At 50.2% G+C, this 18,005-nt stretch overlaps 1 protein-coding gene across 3 annotated transcripts in view; it reads left to right on the top strand.

The window, feature by feature from the left end:
• Positions 1-18,005, top strand: part of plekhh1 (pleckstrin homology domain containing, family H (with MyTH4 domain) member 1) — a 285,350-nt gene that overhangs the window by 200,169 nt on the left and 67,176 nt on the right. For all 3 annotated transcript variants that reach the window (XR_011937303.1, XM_072486189.1, XM_072486190.1), the window contains one exon: positions 15,635-15,715. Coding sequence is in view for 2 of the 3 variants with exons in the window: in XM_072486189.1 (XP_072342290.1) it covers positions 15,635-15,715 (81 nt within the window). In the remaining variant the exon portion in view is untranslated. The remainder of the gene's footprint in view (positions 1-15,634; positions 15,716-18,005) is intronic.

Here is an 18,005-nt window from a genome sequence, read left to right as displayed (position 1 = left end):
GGCTCAATCACCTGTGCAAGCGATGACCCATCAAAAGCTCTGTGTACGACATGGTCCTATAGTAGAACAGGAAACGGGCGAGACAGGTTTCTGGTAAGCCTGAGATCTGTTTTCTCATCCCCAGTTTGAATGTCTTACAGCACGTTCTGCCAACCGATTTGAGGTCAGATGATAAGGCATGTCATGGACATGATGGACCCCATTTTGCTTCAAAAAATCCGCAAACTAGTAAACGCAGTGTCATTGTCCAGCACAAGTACAAGGGGCTTTTCACAGGAACTTCATTTGAAGCCTATGTCATGATATTCAGATAAACATATGGTGCAAACACACATACACACTGATGGACAGATCAACGGACCAATCAACACACACGCAACATCACAGCCAATCACCAGTGAGAGCACACGCACTATAAAACGGGGAACACCACAGTTCCCACTCATTCCAGCAGGAGACAGCTCAGGGCACAGAGCTCACAGCGTGCCACTCAGACATACACCATGTTCTGAGTGCCTCTCTAAGATAGTGTTAGGGCTGGGTCCACAGGTTAACGGGTAAATTACGAACCACAGTCATAAGTTTACAGATGTTGTTATCAAGAGTAATAAAACAGAGTTGTACCATCTACAACCGTGTTGGTTCATCTGTATAGCGGAACACCCAACACGACGGCCTACTTGTGACAATAAGCGATTTTAATTTCATTTCAAGTACCTCCGGGAGTCCGTGAATGGTAAAGGTCTGCCTGAGCCACTCGGTGGTGGCACGTGATGTAGTCATCGTCATCCGGTGTACATCCAACCATTTAGAATGCGCGTCTACTATTAGTAGGTACATTGACCCCTGGAAAGGCCAGGGAAATCCACATCCTCATCGCTAGTGTAAAGTCTCAGACAAGTGACCACTCGGGAGCGATGTGTGTAGAAAAGTTTGATTTTATTTATTATTTTATTTTTCCAATTAAGGGCCAATTTAGCATGGCCGATCCACCTACCCTGCACATCTTCCGATTGTAGAGTGAGACCCATGCAGACATGGGGAGAATGTGCAAATTCCACATGGACGGTGACCCGGGGTTGGGATCGAACCTGGGACCTCGGCACCGTGAGGCAGCAGTGCAAACCGCTGTGCCACTATGCTGCCATGATAAGTTCAGTTTTATTCAGGCTACTCGTCACTCCTCTAACTCCCCGAAGGGTCTCCCGTGTCCGGCCAGCACGCGTGTTGGGGTATTTATTTCCCAGCAGTTCTAGGAAAAGTGGGGTTAGCCCCGTCCCCTCATCTGGGTCGATCGTATTCAGGTGAAGCAACAGGGACTCGATGTTGCAGATCCCTGGGCTTCCTGTAGGGTTATCACAAGCTTATAAGTGCCAATTCCCTTATCCTTCCACTTTGAAGTTACATCTCTACCCCATTGTTTTCCCCTCGTCACAGAGGTAAACATTACTTTTCTCACTGGTATGCTTATTCACACATCAAAACACCCTTCAGACAGCTGCCCTTATCAGTTCCCCTTTTTATTTTATTTTGTCCCAATTTCATTTTTTAATCTTAATTTTCCCCAATTCATAACACATTATTGAAATGCCAGATCATTGTTCCTTCATTATGAACGCGTTCAGTGACAACAGTCTACTCTATGGGTTTTCCTGTTCCATCAGCTTCACTTAGCACCTCCAGAGTTCTGTTGGGACAATAGCCCAAATACCCTGGTTCATTAATATCGTTAGAGGTTCAGGGGTGGTGTAGTTTAAGACTGAGATGAGGAGAATTTTTTTTCTCTCAAAGGGTTATTAGTCTGTGGAATTCTCTTCCACCGAAAACCATGGAGGGTGTATCATTCAATTTATTCAAGGCAGAGTCAGATAGATTAAAAAAAAAAATTTAGAATACCACTTAATTTCTTCCAATTAAAGGGCAATTTAGCGTGACCAATCCACCTACCCTGCACATCTTTGGGTTGTGGGGGCGAAGCCCATGCAAACGCGAGGAGAATGTGCAAACTCCACAGGGACAGTGACCCAGAGCCGGGACCGAACCTGGGACTTCGGCGCCGTGAGGCAGCAGTGCTAACCACTCCACTAGCGTGCTGCCCAAGTCGGATAGATTTTTGATGGGCAAGATTGATGAGGAGCAGACAAAAATGTGGAGTTGAGGCCACAGCCAGCGAAGCCGTGATCTTATTGAATGGTGGGGCAGGCTCAAAGCACAGAGAAGTCTTCTCTTGCTCCTAGTTGCTATGTTCCCAGACGGATAGAGGGTTAACATTTCAGCTGAATGTCCTTCCCTCAGAAATGAAAGAAGCAGAGATTTAACAGTTTTGAAGCAAGTACAGAGCTAGCGAAAAGGGGAGGCAGCAAGGGTAGATCCGTGATGGTGGAAGGCGGGGCTGATTAGAGGAGATCTCATTTGATATTGTGAGGTGTCTCAAATGGAAATCTACTTATCAGAATAGGAAAGGGGAAAAACACATAAAGGAAAGTTAAGCATATTTGCAGAAAGTTAAATATTCCAGCAAAAATCTCTGACCTCAGCAATGTGAGGAAGTAAGTAACCTATGCAATGTGATGTTTGCCCACCGTGCACCTTTATTTTAACAGTGGAAATTCCCATTTATCTTTTTCCCCTGAAGACAATAATCCAGACAGGACATTGGGAAAAGAGCCGGGGAGTGGAATGAATTGGATAGCTCGACCAAAGGGCTGACAAAGGAACAATGCGCTGAATGGCTGGATCATTCTATGATTCCGTGATAGTATTCCAGCCTCACTCCCTGAGAACAGTAAAGTAAACAGGATTGGGAAGAAGGATTACTCCGTGTACACACTCTTCCTGCGTGTGTTACAAAAGACCGTCTAGCTGCAGTGTGAGACATCCTAATTCATTAAGAGACAGGCCTGCACAATGAGGACACTGCTTGAGGGAAGCAGACAGTGGAGGGTGTAGGGAGGTGAAATCACTTAATTTGCCCATTTGGCGAAACAGGCGAAATTAGATTATCAATCCATCTCACCGTCCCGATATTCTGTTGCGATAAAGTCAGTGGGTGGATTCTCCAATCCCCCAGCCGCGTGTTTCTCGGCAACGCGCCATGGACAGCACGGTAGCACAGTGGTTAGCACTGTTGCTTCACAGCTCCAGGGTCCCAGGTTCGATTCCCGGCTTGAGTCACTGTCTCTGTGGAGTCTGCACGTTCTCCCCGTGTCTGCGTGGGTTTCCTCCGGGTGCTCCAGTTTCCTCCCACAAGTCCCAAAAGACGTACTGTTGGGTGAATTGGACATTAGGAATTCTCCCTCTGTGTCCCCAAACAGGCGCCGGAATGTGGCGACTAGGAGCTTTTCACAGTAACGTCATTGTAGTGTTAATGTAAGCCTACTTGTGACAATAACGATTATTATTATTTGCTGGTGGCAGGATTCTCTGCCACTTATCAATGGGATTGTCCATTGAAGACACCCCAGACTGCCTGGAAATCCATAGGCGGGTCTGCGCTGCCGGCGGCAACAGAGAATCCCAACAGCCGGAGAATCCTGACCAGTGTCAATAAAGATAGAGGAAGGTGTGGAACAGCTGCTTATCCACTTTGCGGTATGAGCCATGGTCTGATTTCATCCCCGGGATGTGTGGTGTCTGCAGCATTGAGAGTCTGAGTACATAATGTGTTTGTTTCGAGTATGTTTTGACCTCGACACGTTGCCCAAAGCATTCAGCCTGCCAGATGTTTCTCCTGCATCAGCACAACTAAACAGCTGCTTTTCATTTCTGCGTTGGTTGTTGGGGAAGCTGGGTTGCTCACTCAGTTGGCACCAGTTCCGAAGCTATGGTTCAGCAAAACCAATTAAGTCATTTGAACTGGTGCCAGGTCAGAAGAATGTTCAAATCATTTCTGAGCTGTGTTTCCATGATAACAGTTTATTTTCTATCAGTTCTCCTGATTGAAGTTTCTCCCACACAGTTTTCAGCTCAAACCTTTGTCCCACCCTTTCTGCCCTGCACTTAGTGCCAGAGCCGGGCATGGCGGAGTGCCGCAGCCGGGCTGCGCGGAGTGCCGGAGGTGGGGCTGCGCGGAGTGCCGGAGCCTGGGCCACGTGTACTCCAGCTGAGGCCAAACAAGTGTCTTACACAAATTCCACATAACGTCCTTGCTTTTGTACTGTATGGCCCTGTTAATAACGCCAAGGATACTGTATCCTTTATCAACCGCTCTGCTACCTTCAATGGCTTATGCACATATGTACCCAAGTGTCTCTTCTCCTGAATCCTCTTTCAAGTTGTACCATTTATTTTATGTTGTCTCTCCGTGCTGTTCTGACCAAAATAAATCATTTCACATTTCTCCGCATTGAACTTCATCTGCCTCCTGTCTGCCTTTTGAAGTTCGACATGATCCTCCTCACAGTTCACAATTTTCTAAGCCCGTATCATCTGCAAATTTTGAAATTGTGCCCTGTGCGCCAAGGTCTGCGTCATCAATATATAACAGGAAAAGCAAGGTCCCAAAACTGACCCCTGAGGAACTCCACTACAAACCTTCCTCCAGCTTGAAAAACATTGATTAATCACTTAAGTGGATGTGTTAACTATGATTTTCCAAAATCCTTTCAATTTGGGAATGGTCTCACTAGATTGGGAGCTGGGTAATGTTACACACTGTTTTTCAAGAAAGGAGGGAGAGAGAAAATGGGGAACTACAGGTCAGTTAGCCTAGCATTAGTTGATGGAAAAATGCTGGAATCTATTATTAAAGAAGTCCGAACAATTCACTTAGAAAAGCTCAGCATGATCAGAATAAGTCAACGTGGTTTTATAAGAAGTCCTGTTTGACAAATGAATGAGAGTTTTTACGAGGCAATAAGTAGATAAAGGGAAACGAGTAGATGAAGTATAACCTAGATTTCCAAAAAGCATTCGGTAAGGTCACACAAAAAGCTAAAAGGAAGAATTGGGATTTGCTTTATTGTCATGTGTACCGAGGTATTGTTCTGCATACACTCCAGACAGATCATTCCACACATGAAATAAACAGAGGGCATACAAATACACACTGCAAATACATAGGCATCAGGTGAAGCATACAGGAGTGCAGTACTAAGCAGTAGAAAGGATGTGTGAAGAGATCAAATCAGTCCATAAGAGGGTCGTTTAGGAGTCTGATAACAGCGGGGAAGAAGCTGTTTTTGAATCTGTTTGTGCGTGTTTTCAGACTTCTGTGTGTCCTGCCCGATGGAAGAAGTTGGAAGAATGAATAACCCGGGCAGGAGCCGTCTTGGATTATGTTGCCCACTTTCCCAAGGCAGTGGAAGGTGCAGAACGAGTCAACTGATGGGAGGCAGGTTTGCGTGATGGACTGGGCGGTGCTCACGACTCTCTGAAGTTTCTTATGGTCTTGGGCCGAGCAGTTGCCATACCAGGCTGTGATGCAGCCAGATAGGATGTTTTCTATGGTGCATCTGTAAAAATTGGTACGAGTTGATGCGGACCAGCTGAATTTCCTTAGTTTCCTGGGGAAGTATAGGCGCTGTTGTGCTTTCTTGGTCGAAGCGTCAACGTGGGTGGACCAGGATAGATTATTGGTGATGTGCACACCTAGGAGTTTGAAGCTGTCAACCATCTCCACATCGGCACCACTGATACAGACAGGGGTGTGTACAATACTTTGCTTCCTGAAGTGATCAGCTCTTTAGTTTTGCTGAGATTGAGGGAGAGGAAAGAGATTGAGGGAGAGAGAGGTTCATAGAATTTGGGGGTAATACATTAGCATGGACAGAGAGATCGAAAACAGAGAATAGGCATAAAAATGACTCTTCAAAGTTGGCAGTGAATAGTCTAGTGCCACAGGAATCAGTGCTGGGACTTCAGCTATTTACAATCTATTTTAATGACTTGGATGAAGAGACAAGGAGTAATGTATCAAAGTTTGCTGATGATGCCATGCTAGGTGGGAAGGCAAACTGTGGGGAGGATACGGAGAGGCTGCAAAGAGACATAGACAGGTTCAGTGAGTGGGCAACAAGTTGGCAGATGGAGTATCATGTAGGGGAGTGTAAAGTTATTCATTTTGTTCTTAAGAATGAAAAGGCAGAATATTTTTTTAAAAGGTGTGAAACTTTGTAGTGTTGATGTTCAAAGAGACATGGTTATTGTGCTCATACAGGGAAGGCAGAAAGTTCTTTTTTATATATTTAGAGTAACCAATTAATTTTTTCCAATTAAGGGGCAATTTAGCATGGTCAATCCACCTATCCTACACATCTTTGGGTTGTGGGGGCGAAACCCACGCAAATACGAGGAGAATGTGCACACTCCACACGGACAGTGACCCAGAGCCAGGATCGAACCTGGGACCTCGGCGCCGTGAGGCAGCAGTGCTAACCACTGTGCCACCATGCTGCCTGGGAAAGCAGAAAGTTAGCTTGCAGGTGCAGCAAGCAATTGGAAGATAAATGGCACGTTGACCTTTATTGCAACGGGATTAGAAGTAAAAGAATAAAGATGTCTTGCAGAGATCTTTGGTGAGACTGAATCTGGAATACCGCGTTCAGTTTTGGTTTCCACATTTAAGAAAAGGTGGACAAGATTCTCTGGCATCCATTTGACGTGCTTCTTGACAGTGGGAGGGGCCCATCATTTGTCAGCCGCGGGATCCCCCCGCTGTCAATAGGATTTCCTGTTGAATCCACCCCATGTCACTGGGAAACCCGCGGTGGGGGTGCGCCCTCGGTGAGGCAGGAAGATCTCACTCGATATACTTACACTGGAGGCAGTATAGTGAAGGTCCCTAAGATGATGTCCTATGATGAGAGTCTGAGTAAATTGAGCTCACATTCTCTGGCATTTAGAAAAATGCAAGGCGATCTCATTGATACTAACAAAATTCTGAAGGGGCTTGATAGAGTAGACGCTACAAGATTGTTTCCGCTGATTGCGGAATCTAAAATGGGGGCAGAGTCTCAGGATAAGGAGCTGATCATTTAGGACTGAAATGAGGAAAAATTACTTCACTCGAGGAGTTATTTCTACCCCAGAAGGCTGTGGGTGCACCATCATTGAATATATTTAACGCTGGGATAGATAGATCTTTGGTCTCTCAGGGAACAAAGGAGTATGGGAAACACAGGGCAAATATAAAAGAGAAAGGTTAGTGTTAGTGCTAGAATTAAGTATTCAGAGATTAGTACGGTTATAGGAGATGTAAAAAGAGGATGCATGTGAGAGAGCCCGCAGCGAGTCGTCACACCCTGGCGCCATCTTGCTTTAGTGCAATTTTACTGTTTATATGTATTTGAAGACTTTGGGATTGCACTGCGGTAGCTGTAGGTTGCTGGTATATCTTGCTCCTTTCCTTGTGCAGATGAGCCGGGACCATTTATTACATCCTTTTAAAAAATATATATTTTATTAAAGTTTTCAAACACAATTTTTCCACTTTACAAATCAACATAAGAGATAACACAATAACTAATAAGTAACATTATTTAAATAAAATAGTGAACTAGCAAAGTAACAAAAAATAGTGCTCCTCCCCCCTTCCCTCCTCCCTCTGGGCTGCTGCTGCTGACGATCTATTTTCCCTTAACGTTCCGCGAGATAGTCAAGGAACGGTTGCCACCGCCTGGAGAACCCCTGAACCGATCCTCTCAACGCAAACTTCATCCGTTCCAGTTTTATGGACCCTGCCATGTCGTTTATCCAGGCCTCCAAACCGAGGGGTTTCGCTTCCTTCCACATAAGTAATATCCTTCGCCGGGCTACCAGGGATGCAAAGGCCAGAATATCGGCCTCTTTCGCCTCCTGCACTCCCGGCTCTTCCGCTACCTCAAATATAGCTAACCCCCAGCCTGGCTTGACCCGGACCTTCACCACCTTTGAAATCACCCTTGCCACTCCCCTCCAGTACTCATCCAGTGCCGGACACGACCAGAACATATGTGTGTGGTTCGCCGGGCTTCCCAAGCACCTCCCGCGCCTGTCCTCCACTCCGAAGAACCTGCTCAGCCTTGCTCCCGTCATGTGTGCTCTGTGTAGAACCTTGAATTGTATCAGGCTAAGCCTGGCACACGAGGGAGAGGAATTTACCCTACTTAGGGCATCAGCCCACAGCCCCTCCTCAATCTCCTCCCCCAGCTCTTCTTCCCATTTTCCTTTCAGCTCCTCTACCAGCGCCTCCCCCTCATCTCTCATCTCCTGATATATTTCGGACACTTTGCCCTCCCCGACCCATACCCCCAAAATCACTCTATCCTGGATCCCCTGTGTCGGGAGCAGCGGAAATTCCCTCACCTGTTGCCTCGTAAACGCCCTCACTTGCATATATCTTAAGATATTCCCCGGGGGCAACTCATACTTTTCCTCCAGCGCTCCCAGGCTCGCAAACTCCCCGTCAATAAACAAAGTCTCTCAATCTCCTAATTCCTGCCCGATGCCAGCTCTGGAACCCCCCGTCCATCCTTCCTGGGACAAACCTATGGTTATTCCTGATCGGGGACCACACCGAGGCACCCGTCACCCCCCTATGTCGCCTCCATTGCCCCCAGATCCTTAAGGTTGCCACCACCACTGGGTCTGTGGTATACCTTTTCGGGGAAACCAGTAGCGGCGCCGTCACCAGCGCCTTTAGGCTCGTTCCTTTACAGGACGCCATCTCCAGCCTCTTCCACGCCGCCCCCTCCCCCTCCCTCATCCACTTGCGAACCATCGCCACATTGGCGGCCCAGTAGTAATTGTCCAGATTCGGCAACGCCAGTCCCCCTCTGTCCCTGCTGCGCTGCAGGAACCCCCTCCTTACCCTCGGGGTCTTCCCTGCCCACACAAAACTCATAACACTCCTACCTATTTTCTTAAAAAAGGCTTTCGTGATCAAAATGGGGAGACATTGAAACACAAAAAGAAACCTTGGGAGGACCATCATCTTTACCGCCTGCACTCTGCCCGCCAGTGAGAGCGGGAGCATATCCCACCTCTTGAAATCCTCCTCCATCTGCTCCACCAGCCGCGTCAGATTGAGTTTGTGTAGAGTTCCCCAGCTCTTGGCTACCTGAATCCCCAAATATCAGAAGCTCCTTTCCACTCTCCTTAACGGCAGGCCGTCTATCCCTCTTCCCTGATCCCCGGGGTGTGCTACGAAAAGCTCACTCTTCCCCATATTAAGCCTATATCCCGAAAAATCTCCAAACTCCCTCAATATCTGCATAACCTCTGTCATCCCCTCCACAGGATCCGCCACATACAGCAGTAGGTCATCTGCGTAGAGTGACACTCGGTGTTCCTCTCCCCCTCTAACCATCCCCCTCCATTTCCTAGAGTCTCTCAACGCTATGGCCAGTGGTTCAATTGCCAGCGCGAACAGTAATGGGGACAGGGGGCACCCCTACCTTGTTCCCCTATGTAACCGAAAATACTCCGATCTCCTCCGATTTGTGACTACACTTGCCACTGGGGCCCCATAGGGGAGTTTGACCCAACTGACAAACCCCTCCCCGAACCCAAACCTCCTCAACACCTCCCATAAATACTTCCACTCTACCCTATCGAATGCCTTCTCTGCATCCATTGCTACCACTATCTCTGCCTCCCCCTCCGCTGGGGGCATCATTATCACCCCCAGCAGCCGTCGCACATTGACATTCAATTGTCTCCCCTTTACAAACCCTGTCTGGTCTTCATGCACCACCCCCAGGACACAATCCTCGATCCTCGTCGCTAGCACTTTTGCCAGCAACTTGGCGTCTACATTCAGGAGCGAGATAGGCCTATATGACCCACATTGCAGCGGATCTTTATCGCGCTTCAGGATTAGTGATATCGTCGCCTCCGACATTGTCGGGGGTAGAGTCCCCCCTTCTCTGGCCTCGTTAAAGGTTCTCGCCTGCAGCGGGGCCAACAAGTCCACATATTCCCTGTAAAATTCCACCGGGAACCCGTCTGGTCCCGGGGCCTTCCCTGCCTGCATGTTCCCCAGCCCTTTAGTCACCTCGTCCACCCCAATTGGCGCCCCCAGGCCTGCCACCTCCTGCTCCTCCACCCTCGGGAACCTTAGTTGGTCCAGAAACTGCTGCATCCCCTCTTTTCCCTCCGGGGGTTGGGACCTATATAGCCTCTCATAAAAGGTCTTAAACACCTCATTAACCTTCCCTGCTCTCCGCTCCGTAGTTCCCGTTTCATCCCTAACTCCCGCTATTTCCCTCGCCGCTATCTTCTTCCGAAGCTGGTGGGCCAGCAACCGGCTCGCCTTTTCCCCATATTCGTATCTCATCCCCTGTGCCTTCCTCCACTGTGCCTCTGCCTTCCCTGTGGTCAGCAGGTCAAACTCCGTCTGAAGTCTTCGCCTCTCTCTATATAGTCCTTCGTCCGGGGCCTCCGCATATCTTTTATCCACCCTCAAAATCTCCCCCACTAATCTCTCCCTTTCTTTGCCCTCTTTTTTCTCCTTGTGGGCCCTAATGGAGATCAACTCTCCCCTAACCACCGCCTTCAGCGCTTCCCATACTACCCCCACCTGGACCTCACCATCATCATTGGCCTCCAGGTACCTCTCAATACATCCCCGCACCCTTCCACAGACTCCCTCATCTGCCAATAGTCCCACATCCAGTCGCCAGAGTGGGCGTTGTTCCCTCTCCTCTCCTAGTTCCAGATCCACCCAATGCGAGGCATGGTCTGAAACGGCTATGGCCGAATACTCCGTTCCTGCCACCCTCAAAATCAGTGCCCTGCTCAAATCAAAGAAATCTATCCGGGAGTATACCTTATGGACATGGGAGAAAAAGGAGAACTCTTTGGCCAACGGCCTGGCAAATCTCCACGGATCCACTCCCCCCATTTGCTCCATAAACCCCCTGAGCACCTTGGCCGCTGCCGGCCTTCTTCCGGTCCTGGATCTAGACCGGTCTAGCCCTGGATCCAGCACAGTATTGAAATCCCCCCCCCATTACCAGGCTTCCTACCTCCAGCTCCGGGATACATCCCAGCATCCGCTTCATAAATCCCGCATCATCCCAGTTCGGGGCATATACGTTTACCAGCACGACCTCCTTTCCCTGTAATCTACCACTCACCATCACATATCTGCCACCGTTGTCCGCCACTATATTCCTAGCCTCGAACGACACCCGTTTCCCCACCAATATCGGCATCCCTCTATTTTTCGCGTCCAACCCTGAGTGGAACACCTGTCCCACCCATCCTTTCCTTAACCTAACCTGATCCGTCACCTTCAGATGCGTCTCTTGAAGCATGACCACGTCTGCCTTCAGTCCTTTTAAGTGCGCGAACACTCGGGCCCTCTTAATCGGCCCATTTAAGCCTCTCACATTCCACGTGATCAGCTGGATTGGGGGGCCGCCCGCCGACTAGCCATCCCCTATTCTAGGCCAGTCCCCCGTCCAGGTCCCGCGCACCCACCCGTCCCCCAGGCGGCGCACTCCAGTCCTGACCACCTCTTCCCTTGCCAGCTCCCTCTCGCTCCCAGCAGCAGCAACCCAGTTGACCCCCCCCCCCCCGCTAGATCCCCATGGTTACTCCCCCCATGATGATTCCGAAAGTCAGCTGACTCCAACTGACCCCGGCTTCCCCCGCTCTCTCCTTGACCCCCCCGTGTGTGGAACTCTCATTCTCCTTGCGCCTATCTTCCCGCCATCATCTCCCTAGCGCGGGAAAAAACCTGCGCTTTCCTGGATCGGCCCCACCCCCCATGGCGCAGCTCCCCCATTCCCCATCCCCCCCCCCTCAGTCCCTTTTTCCACCGGCGCCCACATTTCTCAGTGTCCCCCCGTCAAGAAGAGAAAAAACCCCGTCTATCGTCCCGATACTGTGAACCTCCCATTCCCCAATTTACATTTCTGTACATCAACATCGTCATCTCCCCACAGCATCAGTCCCTCAGTTCTGGTCCAATTTCTCTTCTTGGATGAAGGTCCATGCCTCATCCGACGTTTCAAAGTAGTAATGTTTGCCTTGGTGCGTGACCCACAATCGCGCCGGCTGCAGCATCCCAAACTTTATTTTCTTCTTGTGAAGCACCGCCTTGGCCCGATTAAAACTCGCTCTCCTTCTCGCCACCTCCGTGCTCCAGTCCTGATACACTCGTATCACCGCATTCTCCCAGCTGCTACTCCGTACCTTCTTGGCCCAGCTCAAAACAGCCTCTCTGTCGGTGAAGCGGTGAAATCTCACCACTATCGCCCTTGGTGGTTCTCCAGCCTTGGGTCTCCTCGCAAGGACCTGGTGAGCCCCTTCCACCTCCAGGGGGCCCGAGGGTGCCTCAGCTCCCATTAGCGAATGGAGCATCGTGCTCACATAAGCCCCAACGTCAGCTCACTCCACTCCCTCGGGGAGACCCAGAATCCGAAGATTCTTTCTCCCCGAGCTGTTCTCCAGGACTTCGAGCCTTTCGATACACCTCTTATGTAGCGCCTCGTGCGTCTCCATTTTTACCGCTAGGCCCAGAATCTCATCCTCGTTCACAGATGCCTTCGCCTTCACCCCACGGAGCTCTTATCGCCTGGGCCTTTTGCGTTTCTTTTAGTCCTTCGATTGCCAATAACATCGGCGCCAGCACCTCCTTCTTTAATTCCTCCACACACCGTCGGAGGAATTCCTGCTGGTCCGTGCCCCATGTCGTCTGGGCTCCATCCGTCGCCATCTTGCTTCTTCCTTCTCTTCTCTGCCGCTGCTCCAAAGGATCCTTCGCAATCTGGCCACTACCACCGATCCTTTCCATACACACCCGGGGGCCTCCTTCCTTCGTCACCCCACACTGGGTTTGGTCAAAAAAAAATTCCGTTGGGGCTCCCAAAAAGAGCCCAAAGGTCCGTTAGAACGGGAGCTGCCGAAAGGTGCGGCTTAGCAGTGCATCGCCGCAACCGGAAGTCCATTTATTACATCCTTAACTCTCCGACAAGAGATCAGCTAATTGGGACTGAGCCTGAATTACCTCCTCTTTCACCAGGGCCTGGGTAGCAGCATCTTCCTTGGTAAAGAGGAATACAAAATTTCTGGTGGCACAGTGGTATTTCCAGTGGACTCAGTAACCCAGGGTAGCACTCTGGGGAACCAGGTTCGAATCCCACCACAACTGATGGCAAAATCTGAATTCATCAAAATTCTGGAAGCTGTTGTCGAGTGATGGAAGCATGAAACCATTGTTGATTTTCGTAAAACCCCATTTAGTTCACTAAAGAACTTATCCGGTCTGGCCTACATGTGACTCCAGACCCACAGCAATGCGGTTGACTCTTAAATGCCCTCTGAAATGGCTCAGTAAGCCATTCATCAAGGACAATTAGAGATGGGCAATAAATGCTGGCCCAGCCCACATCCCATGAATGAATTTTTAAAAATGTAGCACCTCAGATGTGCTTTGTCTCCATGTGTAAATCCCCTTTTTGGTGCCGAGTAAGCCCTCCTCCTCCTCTTAGCGCCATTTTCCTATTTATATGTATTTGAAGACTTTGGGATTGCACTGAGGTAGCTGTAGGTTGCTGATATATCTTACCCCTTTCCTCATGCAGATGTGCTGGGGCCCAATTATTACGTCCTTAACTCTCCGACAGAGGTCAGCTAACTGGGGGTGAGCCTGAGAATGGCTGGTCTTTCTGTCACTTTTTTAAGATGAAGTTTGCGTGCTCTAATTTAGAGGTATGCCAAAGATAAGGGGTGCGATCTAACCAATTGGAACAGAGTCCCGTGATGAGTGTTTAGTCGGGAATTTCCCGGTACTTGAGAAACACTGCGCTATCTATCCGGACTCTGTTCCAAATCAGGGCCTCAGCGGGGAACTTCCCACCGAGATTGCACTTCATCCCATTTCCTGCACGGAGGAGTTCCGCTCGCCACAACTCCTCAATTTAGGAAGAGATCGGATGCCATTTTTAAATGGCATCCCAATCTCTCGACCCCCCCCCCCCCGATGTGACCCCTGAACCCCACCCCCCCCAAAGCCCCAACTCACCTATAAGAGGGTCCTCAAGCCCCCCTGCACCCCAGCTCGCACGCACACGATACCCCCGGGCTGAGCCCCAGCGCAGGACAAATGCAAGCCTGGCACCGCCAGTGCCCCTGCCAGCTGGAATTGCCCCCAGGGCACCTTGGCAGTGCTAGGCTGACACCCAGGTGGTGGTGCCAGGCTGGCAGTGCCAGGGTGCCACCCTGTCCAGAGGGCAAGCTCCAGGGTTTCCGATCCCTTGGGAGACCCCCACAAGTGCCTTTCCGTCTGATCCCCTTTTTTTTTCTCAAAAAATATACTTTATTCATAAAATCTATCATAAACATTGCAGAACATTTCAAATTGTCTTGACTACATTTCCATCAGAGTTACACATTCCCTTGACTTTCTTCCATTCAATTTTGATAACCTTACACACATATTGCTCTTTACGTCACAATTCCTTCTTAAACATTTACATTGTCATGTTTCTTTTATACATTGGAGTGTTAATGACCCAGACCGAGGGGGGTTTACACTGTTACCCGCCCCTCGGTGTACATTTGCTGGTAAGACCTTACACAGTGGTCTTTCCCCATTGCGCCTTGGCGGCAGCTGCCCCAAGCTTGAGTGCGTCCCTCAGCACGTAGTCCTCGACCTGCAACACTCGGTCGAGGACAGCTCTTTGCACTGGAAGATCAGCAAGTTTCGGGCAGACCAAAGAGCGTCTTTCACCGAGTTGATGACCTTCCAGCAGCAGTTGATGTTTGTGGGGACCAGCACCAAATGGAGGTCTCCAAGGCGAAGGGGTTAGGTCCCAACGCCTCAGCTAGGTCAGGGGAATTCATATTCGAGTGAGACTAGCTGTCAGACAATGATTCCACCCATAATGGGAGGGATTCACACCGTGAAGTCTCATGAGATTGCATTAGATCTCGTGTGGCGTGATGAGCCGGGGAGATCCCGGAAGAGGGATCTCCCGGCATCTGCCGTGCCGTGTCGCATTTTGGGCGCAATAGCTGATAGATCGGGCCCAAGCAATCAGTGCCTTTCTGAAGTTGTGGGTTGCACATATCATAAAGTGACAGCAGGTTTCACATTAACCCCGTTATTGTGCGTTCTGTTATTAATCTTATCATGAGAAAGGCTCTTAAAACAACCTGCCCCGGTGATTTTGGAGTATGATCGAAGGAAACTTGCCGAATCAGTCGAAAAGTCAACTCAGAAAGGTTATTTAAATTTTTGTTCTGCATTGAATGGGATAGATAGCTAAGTTGCCTCTGATTTTAAAAGCTGTTTTCTGTTCCGGGGCATAATGTTTGGGTAGAGAGATCGCCTTTCATTTTGCATACCTGCAATTTTTCACCATGGCCAAATAGTGAATATTGGTTAGTGTTCTATTCGAGGTTCCAAACAATTAATAAACTTGGAACAATTTTCCAGGAACCATCTTGTCTCCTGCAGGAGTCAATGATGAGAAGCATTGCATGGAAACAAAATGTTAATTGGATTATTAAAAGGGCGGAGCAGGAACAGGAGTAAACCCGAGGGGCTGAATGGTCCTCTCTTGCTCCTAATTCCTGTGTTCATATTGTAGGTCAAGTCTTGGCTATCGTGAAGTCGTGAGTTCCATTTACATGTCTCATGGTTACCTGATCACAAATGAAACACACTCCCCTGGTGGTTGACTTTTCTTCATGTCTGTTCCAGGTGAGGCACGGCTACTCCAAGCTGGTCTGGTGCTCCCTCATAGGAAAGGTCTTCTACTATTTTCGGAACCAAGATGACAAGGTATGACCAGTGAGCATATTTAGAAACAGACTGAAACCAGCTGATTAAGGGGGGCCATGTACATTCTGACTGCTAACCCTGGTTGCTAACAGCCTCTGCCAAGAATGAGTCATGCGGCTTGAATATATCAGTGTTATCCCAATGTGCTATCCACATGTGGCCAATTGGAAATCCAGATGTGGAAAATTGTTTTTCTGTGTTTGAGGGTTAAATAATGATATGAAAAGCAGAATGTTCTTTGATCTATTATTTTGAAAAATATTTGTATTCAACATTTTTACACAAACAGTACCCCCTCCCCCCCCCCCCCCCACCCACCCCTTGGCAGCAACCAGGTCTCCAAAGTGCAAAATGGACAACCCCCATTCTGTTGGAACACGTCATCTGCCGCTTTCAGAGCAAATTTTACCTTTTCCAAGGCCATAAACTCTTCCACATCCCCAGCCACACTGATGCACAGGGTGGAGAAGCTGACCTCCACCCCAACAGGACCCGCCTGCGAGTGATCAACGAGGTGAAGGCTAAAACATCTGCCCCCGCTCCCGCCTGCAACTCTGGCAGGTCTGACACCCCGAATATGGCCCCCAGGGGACCCGGCGCGAATTCCATCTGCAGAACCTCAGACATGGGCGGGATTCTCCGACCCCCTCCTCCGCCGGGTCGGAGAATCGCCGGGGGCGGCGGCGTGAATCCGGCTGTCGAATTCTCCGGCACTGAAAATTCGGTGGGGGCGGGAATCGCGCCGCGCCGGTCGGCGGCCCACAATGGGCCGAAGTCCCGCTGCTGTCATGCCAGTCCCACCGGGGTGAATCAAACCACCTACCTTACCGGCGGGACTGGCGGAGCGGGCGTGCTCCGGGGTCCTGGGGGGGGGCGGGGCGATCTGGCCCCGGGGGGTGTCCCGGCAGGCCTGTGCTGTGGGGGCACTCTTTTCCTTCCGCGTCGGCCATTGCCTCCGTGATGGCCGATGCGGCAGTCACACCACCCCCCCCGCCGCATGCGCGGGGATGACGTCAGCAGCCGCTGACGCTCCCGCGCATGCGCGGACTTCCGCCGGCCGTCGCAGTCCCTTCGGCCCCGGTTGGCATGGCGTCAAAGGCCTTTCCCGCTGGCCGGCGGCCGCCAACCCCTCCGGCGCGGGCCTAGCCCCACAAGGTGAGGGTTTGGCCCCTAAAGGTGCGGTTCTCTGCACCTTTGGGGCGGCCCGACGCCGGAGTGGTTCCCGCCACTCCATCCCGCCGGGAACCCCCGCCCCGCCGGGTAGGGGAGAATCCCGGCCATGGTGTTAAACACATCCCCCAATATCTCTCCAAATTCGGGCCGGACCAGAACGTATGGACATGGTTGTCTGGGTCCCTCCCACACTGCCCGAAGCTATTCTCCACCTCTTCAAACAGCCGGCTCATCCTCGACTTCATTAAGTGTGCTCTCTGCACACACGAGGTCGAGGTATTGACCCATCGTAACGCTTCACACCATAATCCTTCCGCTAGCCCTTCCCAACTCTTCCTCCCACTTGGCCTTAATTCCTTCCATAGACTCTTTATCCTCCTCCATAATCCTACCATAAATCGCGAGGCAAGTCCACTCTCCAACCCCCCCCCACCGACAACGCCTCCTCCAGCAACGAGGAGGGCGGAGCCACCGGGAAACTCAGAAAAGCCTTTCTTGCGAAATTTCCGCACCTGCATATACCTAAAGCCTTCCTCACGTTGCGGCCCATACCCCACCCCAACTCCTCTAGACTTGCGAATCTCTCCTCCAGAAACAGATCCTTCATCTCTTTCACCCCTTTCTCCTCCCATCACCGGAACCTCGAATCCATCCTACCCGACTCAAACCCATGATTCCCTCTTATTGGCATCATCCTCGACCCCATCCTCACCTTGAACTGCTGTCGGAATTACCCCAGATGCTCAGCATGGCAACCACTATGGAATTCCCAGAATACTTTCCTGGGGCTAGCAGCAGCAGCGCCACCACCATCCACAACCATAAGAACTCCTTTCTTCAACCTGCATTTTCACCACATTCACCGCCCGGTAATAGTGCAACAGATTTGGAAGAGCCAAAGCCCCCGACTATCACCCACTTTGGAGCACTGCGTTCCTTATCCTCACCACCTTCCCTACCCACACAAACAACAAGACCAGCCCATCCACCCTTCGAGAAAATGCCTTTGGCAAATAGACCGGTAGACACTGGAACTGGAACAGGAACCATGGCAAAATGTTCATTTTGACTTGCTGTACCCGGCCAGCCAATGACAAAGGGAGACTATCCCACCTCC

Source organism: Scyliorhinus torazame, chromosome 2 (genome assembly GCF_047496885.1).
Source record: "Scyliorhinus torazame isolate Kashiwa2021f chromosome 2, sScyTor2.1, whole genome shotgun sequence".
NCBI classification, from domain to species: domain Eukaryota; kingdom Metazoa; phylum Chordata; class Chondrichthyes; order Carcharhiniformes; family Scyliorhinidae; genus Scyliorhinus; species Scyliorhinus torazame.
Note: the sequence above shows the minus strand (reverse complement) of the source record. Positions and strands in the feature narration are given on the sequence as shown.